Raw genomic sequence first — 6,478 nt, 5'->3', positions numbered from 1 at the left:
GAACCGTTTGCATGAGCCACGCACCCTTGTCCCCTGCTGCCCGGCGCCCGACACCCGGCGTCGGCTGGCGCGCAACCGGACAGGGAGGGTAGGCAGATTCGTCGAGCTTTTTCTCCGAGCGTAGGGCTGCCTTCACCACTGGTGTTCGGTCTCACACAGCATAGACAGGACTCACAATCTCTTCCTTGTGTCTTCTATCTGTACCTCTCTCTCCCCCTCCCCCTCCTCTCCTGCTGTCTTTTGTCGCTTGCCTTCCTTGCCTCCCTCCCCTCCCTTTTTCCATCTCCCCCTCTCTCTCCCTCTCTGTTTCTCTGCTCTCCGTGCACCCCCCTCTCCCCACTCGCTTGTGCAGGTGTGCGTACGCCCACTTCTCTCCGCCATCCATCTTGCCACTGACCGCCATCTGCCCCCTCCCCCTGCCCTCTCCCCTCCCCCGTACACAGACAGCCATGTCCCTCTTCCTCCTCTTCGAAAGCGCCTCTGGCTACGCTCTCTTCGAGCGTACCGCCTCCGAGGAGATCGGCCAGGAGCTCGAGTCGGTCCAGACCGCCATGCAGGACCTCTCCAAGGCCGGCAAGGTCCTCAAGCTGAAGTCCTTCGCCCCCTTCCAGTCGGCCGCCCATGCCCTGGAGAACATCAACGACATCACCGAGGGTATGTGCTTCTGCCTTTTGTCGCCCGCCCCCCCCGCCCCTCACCTTCCGTACCTCTGCGCTCTCCTCGCCTGTTGGACCTCATTTCTGACCCCCCTCCCCGCTCTGCCGTGTCCTTGCACACGCTTGCACGCCGGCGCCTCTCTCTCTCTCTCTCTCTCCCCCTTCCTCTCACACACAGGTATCGTCAACGATTACCTCAAGAACTTCCTCACCGCCAACCTGGCCAAGTCCAAGAAGGTCAAGCTCGGTGTCCAGGAGGCTCGCCTGGGTGGTGCCATCTCTGATGCCACCGGTATCTCGTGCGACGTCAGCGACGTCACCACCGAGCTCCTCCGTGGTATCCGCATGCACTTCGAGAAGCTGATCAAGCAGTTCCGCGGTACGTGCCCGTGCGCACATTTGCACCCGCACCCCCCCCCCTTCCCCCTCATCATCATCGTCATCATCGCCGCAATCGCGCGCCTTTCCGCTACCCTGCCCCTCGCGCCTCTCCTCTCGTCGTTCCTCCCCTCTGACTAATCGGCTTCCCTCCTTCTCCCCCCGCCCCTCCTCCCGTGCTGCTACAGAGGGTGACCTCGAGAAGGCTCAGCTCGGTCTGGGTCATGCCTATTCCCGTGCCAAGCTCAAGTTCAACATCAACCGCTCGGACAACATGATCATCCAGGCCATCTCGCTGCTCGACCAGCTGGACAAGGACCTCAACACCTTCTCCATGCGCGTGCGCGAGTGGTACTCCTGGCACTTCCCCGAGCTGACCAAGCTCGTCGCCGACAACTCCATGTTCGCCAAGCTGGTCAGCCTCATCAAGGACAAGGCCACCCTCACTCAGGACAGCCATGCCGCCATCGAGGAGATCGTCATGGACGAGGCCAAGGCCCAGAGCATCATCGATGCCGCCAAGTCCTCCATGGGTACCGACATTTCCCAGATCGACATGATCAACATCGAGGCCTTTGCCAACCGTGTGATCTCCCTGTCGGCCTACCGCCGCGGTCTGTACGACTACCTCCAGTCCAAGATGAACGTCGTCGCCCCGAACCTGTGCGCCCTGATCGGCGAGATGGTCGGTGCCCGGTATGTCTTCCTTCGCTCTCCCTTTTTCACCGCCGCGCGTCTGTCTTTCTTTCCCCCTTCCCCCCCCCGTCCACCTTCGCTTCGGTGTTTTTTTTTTGCTCTTTCCCCCCCTCTGACTGTTGTTTTCGTCGCTCCTCTCTCGCCCCCCTCCCCCTCCAGCCTCATCTCCCACGCTGGTTCCCTCACCAACCTCTCCAAGTACCCGGCCTCCACCGTCCAGATTCTTGGTGCCGAGAAGGCGCTCTTCCGGTGCGCACTTTCACCCCCCACGCCCGGCCGCCCGGCCTCTCATCGCATACATGCACATAGCCATGCGTGTACCTTCTCTGGCCGTCACTGCATTCGCCCTCTCCCCCTCTCTCTCTCTTTCTCTCTCTCTTCGTCCTCGCAAACTCACATTCGCTCCGTGCCCCGCCCCCCCTCTACAGCGCCCTCAAGACCCGCGGCAACACCCCCAAGTACGGCCTCATCTTCCACTCGTCCTTCATCGGCCGTGCTGGCTCCAAGAACAAGGGCCGCATCTCGCGCTACCTGGCCAACAAGACCTCCCTGGCTGCCCGTATCGATTGCTTCTCCGACGCGGCTACCACCAAGTTCGGTGAGGCTCTCCGCAACCAGGTCGAGGACCGCCTGAAGTTCTACGAGACCGGCCAGGCCCCGGCCAAGAACATCGACGTCATGCAGGGTGTCATTCACCAGCTGGCCAAGGACGCCCCGGCTTCCTCTTCTTCCTCCTCCGAGGAGGAGACTCCCAAGTCCGAGAAGAAGGACAAGAAGGAGAAGAAGGAGAAGAAGGAGAAGAAGGACAAGAAGGAGGAGAAGTCCGAGAAGAAGGACAAGAAGCGCCGCGCCGAGGATGACGCCGACGAGTCCGACAAGAAGAAGAGCAAGAAGAGCAAGAAGAACAAGGACTAGATGCACATGCGACGCATGTGACACGCGCGGGGGGCGGGCCACCGGCGCGTGGTGTGCTGCGACGCGCGCGCGCGCACACACACACATACACACACACACACGCGCACGCGCATGCATGCGCATGCATCACACCTGTGTGACCCCCTCTCTCTTCCTCCTCCTGTCGTCCGGTGCTCCTCTCCCTCCCCCCTCCCTCTGTGTCCCTCTCATCATCCTCCTCCTCCTCCTCCACAAGGATGAGCGTGGGCCACGGCAGGGAGAGGCGGCGGGGGCCGGGACACCGGCGTATGGTCGCGCGCCGCACCTGCGGGCATATAGACCTCCGCGCAAGGATCCCCTCTCCCCCCTCTGCTGCCTCCCTTCCCTTTCGATACCCGGCCCCCCTGCCCTCTCCCCCTCTCTGTGTGTGTGTGAAGGACGAGAAAAGTGGCCCCGGGGGAAGATAGGCCGAAGCAGACAAGGAGACTCACATCCACGCGCACCCTCTCGCCCCCTCATGTCTGCCATGCGCGCGCGCGCGCGCGCGCACGCGCTCCTGCACACATCCTTACTCCCCCCCCCCCCTGGGCCCCTGCTCGTTGTCCTTCCCCTCCTGTTTGCCAGCCACTCCATAATACACGTCTCCAAAAGTTTCCCCCCATTCCTCTGCATCCTCGCGCGCATGTCTTTCTTCTCTTCTTGGCTTTTCGTTGTCATCCTCGACTTGTCTCTCTCCCTCTCTCTCTCTCTCTCCCCCTCACTCTTCCCCCCTGGCGAGGGCTCTCCCCCCGTTTTTCTGCCCGGCCGAGGGCCATGCGCTTCTTCATATATCACCTTCTTCTCCCGCCCTGGACCCTTTTGCTCGCCACGGCCACATCGCGCATAAACGTGCATCCTTGTTTCTTCGGTCAAGTTGGCGGGCGGAGCCCAATGCCGCGACTGTCCCTTTTCAAGGCGGCGAATGCGGCCGACTGGGTCGGCCACGCCCGGTGTGCTCCCGATCCGAGTGGTGGCCCCCATGCGACGTCTGCGATGCCGAATGGTAGCGGTGCCCATCGTGGCCGGATGCCGAGTGCCTGCTGGAGTAGTGCCCACTGGTGGACTCTTCATCGGTGGCATATTCCGCGTCGACAGCCCGGCGGATGCGCCGGTGCCGATGGCCCACATCGCTGAAGGAGTCATCCGAACGCGGGGCCGAGGAAGGCGAGTCCGAGAAATCCTCATCCGACTCGTCGAGCAGGCGTTTGCGCGGGCGCCGAGACCGACCCCCGGCCCCGGCGAAGGCCGCCCCACGACCACCACCTCCGCCGGAGGACTCACTCACATCGATCGGATCATCCGAGTAGTATGTATCCGTGTCGGAGAATCCCTCATCGGGATGGAGCATGCCGCCGGCCGGGCCGCCGGGGCCCGGGCCGCGGACACCGCGTTTGGACCGGCCCTTCCGCGGGTCACGCGATTTGCCGGACGACGGCGAGTGATGGTGGTGAGAGTGGTGATGGTGGTGATGGTGGTGGGCAGCCGGCGCCCCGCCGCCATGGCCGGAGCGGTCGCCATCGGCTCCCAGTGACAAATGCCGGCGCTTGTTGATGGCCCCGGGCAGCGGCGAGAAGTCATCCTCGAAAGAGTGCCGGTCGACCGGCGACGAGTCCACCTGTATGGAGAAGCGCGGATCCGAGGGGGAAAGCCCGTCCCCGAGGTCCCCGCCGCCCGCCGGGGGCAGGAAGTCGGCGGTCGGGTGCACGCGTGATGGCGGGCGTCCGGACCCGGCTAGTGCCTGCATCGACCGCGGCCCGCCGGGCTGCAGGCCGAGGCTTCGCGTCAACCGGTCCAAATCACGAGCAGCCTCCTGTATGGCGACCTTGGCGAAGTCATGCAGTTCCGTGGCGCACTTGTAGTAGGTCGTCGACTCGAGGTTGTACTTCCAGCAGTTCTCGAAAATGAGCGACAGATCTCGATGGAAGGCGTCGATCGACTGGTAGTGCACCGGGTTCTCCGAGTTGAGCTTTTCCTCCATGGTGCGCAGGTCTGTCCTCCAGTCAGACCGTGCATTTCCGGGGGAAGAGGGGGGAGGGGGGGGGGGGGAATACAAGAAAGCCAGAAAGGAGGTGCAAGGGAGGGGTAAGAGTGAAAGTGGGTGTCAGGGGGGAGGAGGCAAGGTAGAGGGAGAGAGAGAAACAGAGAGAGAGAGAGTGGAAGGTCCAAGGCGAGAAGAATGTTCCGGTGCCGGAGGCCGAATGTGTCGGTGAGAAAGCGAAGACAAAATAGAGAGGGAGAGGCGGAGATATACATATATATATATATAGAGAGAGGGAGAGAGAGGGAGGGATTGGCAAAAAAAGGGGACGCGAGGCAGGGAGCGCCTGGAAGCCACGCACCCATTGGCTCCTTGATGACATCCAAATAGTCGGTGACGTCCTCGACGTTGACCGGCTGGCGGAAGGGCCAAGAGAAACTCTTGGACTGGGATTGGGTGTGTCCGAATGGCCAACAGAGGGGAAACGGCGTCAGCACCGGGCATTGTCACCAAGCCCGAGGCATCGTCTCCAAGAAGGCGCACCTGAATCAAACGGAGCAGACGACGAAGAACCGCGCGGAGGGGAGACCGCGGGCCAGCTCCCCGGCGGTCGGCCCACGGGTCGGGCCCAGGGCGCCGGGCTGGCAAATCCGTTGACTCCCAGCCAGCTTCAGCTGCGGCGATCCTCGGGTGTCAGCACCGGGACTGCAAAGAGAGAGAGAGAGAGAGGGGAGCAGGCGATTGCAGAGGGGGAAGCAGGAAGGCGGAGAGAGGAGAAGAGGGAGAAAAAAAAAGGCAAGCGGCAGGCCAACAGGCAAGGGGATGTGCCTTGGGGAAAATGCGCACCAATGCCCGGAATCGAAGCAATGGACACACGACGAACGGGAAAGGTGGCGGCCGGGTCGCGCAAGGGCCGGGCTCGGTGCTCGGCAACCAGGGCATCCAGCACGGCCGGCGACAGTCCGGCCAGCGGGGCGGCCCCCGCCCCGTCGGAGCCTGGCTCGGCCGCCGCCGAGGCGGTGATGCTCGCCGCCGCCTCGGTCGGATCATCCCCCGGGCTTGGGTGCCCGGCCGGGAGGGCTCCCACACGAGCCGGAACCCCAGAGTACCCCGGCACCTCCTCGCACATGCCAGACCCGAGCCGGGCGAACTCCAGCCCAGCATGGACCATATGCGACTGGCCCATCATGCGAATGGCCGCATGGACATACTTCTTCTGACGCTGGACCACCGATCGCCAGTGAGCATAATCGTTCTGGCTCTCCTCCTTCGAGGCAGCGGCAATGGCCGCGGGCCCGGTGACGGCGGTGGGCGAAGCCCCGGGCCCCGACAAGGACACCCCAAGCCCGAAGGGGTCCGCCGCTGTGGCCCCGTCCAGCAAATCGGCATTCAAGTGCTCGAGGGGCAGATCCGGCCGAACCGGGGCCGCCAGGCTGCCAAGAACCCCACCCGGGGCCGTGGCCCCGAGCGGAAGCAGGGCACACTGCATCAGCGTACCGCCATCATAGTCCTTGATGCGGCCGGCCCAGCGGAACCGAGGCAGGGTGATGTTCGTGGTGAAGCCCTGCTTGCGGAAGTACCCGACTGCATGGTTGTCGGCATAGACGTGTGCTCTTCCGATCTTAGTCCTTGATGCGGCCGGCCCAGCGGAACCGAGGCAGGGTGATGTTCGTGGTGAAGCCCTGCTTGCGGAAGTACCCGACTGCATGGTTGTCGGCATAGGTGAGCCAATACCGCAGGGGGGTATGCCGGCGCGCGTGCGACGCCAAAGCCGACATCAGTCGAGCGCCATGGCCGCGGACTTGCTGGTCCGAGTGCACGGCACAGAAGACGATTT

The 6,478-nt window shown here is 63.5% G+C and overlaps 2 protein-coding genes across 2 annotated transcripts in view; one reads left to right on the top strand and one right to left on the bottom strand.

Moving 5' to 3' along the window:
* Positions 1-105: 105 nt before the first annotated feature.
* Positions 106-2,645, top strand: H696_05198 (hypothetical protein; the record flags this gene model as incomplete). Its single annotated transcript, XM_009499056.1, has 6 exons — positions 106-200; positions 444-654; positions 835-1,035; positions 1,223-1,730; positions 1,890-1,979; positions 2,159-2,645. The coding sequence occupies exons 2-6, from the start codon at positions 450-452 to the stop codon at positions 2,643-2,645; spliced, it is 1,491 nt and encodes a 496-aa protein (XP_009497331.1). The 5' UTR covers positions 106-200; positions 444-449.
* A 928-nt stretch (positions 2,646-3,573) lies between these two features.
* Positions 3,574-6,478, bottom strand: part of H696_05197 (hypothetical protein) — a gene marked incomplete at both ends in the record, with an annotated part of 4,062 nt that continues 1,157 nt past the window's right edge. The window contains 5 exons of the mRNA XM_009499055.1: positions 3,574-4,652; positions 5,003-5,087; positions 5,185-5,315; positions 5,488-6,269; positions 6,295-6,446. Coding sequence (XP_009497330.1) covers positions 3,574-4,652; positions 5,003-5,087; positions 5,185-5,315; positions 5,488-6,269; positions 6,295-6,446 — 2,229 coding nt within the window. The remainder of the gene's footprint in view (positions 4,653-5,002; positions 5,088-5,184; positions 5,316-5,487; positions 6,270-6,294; positions 6,447-6,478) is intronic.

Source organism: Fonticula alba (assembly GCF_000388065.1).
Source record: "Fonticula alba strain ATCC 38817 unplaced genomic scaffold supercont2.9, whole genome shotgun sequence".
Lineage (NCBI taxonomy): Eukaryota > Rotosphaerida > Fonticulaceae > Fonticula > Fonticula alba.
Note: the sequence above shows the minus strand (reverse complement) of the source record. Positions and strands in the feature narration are given on the sequence as shown.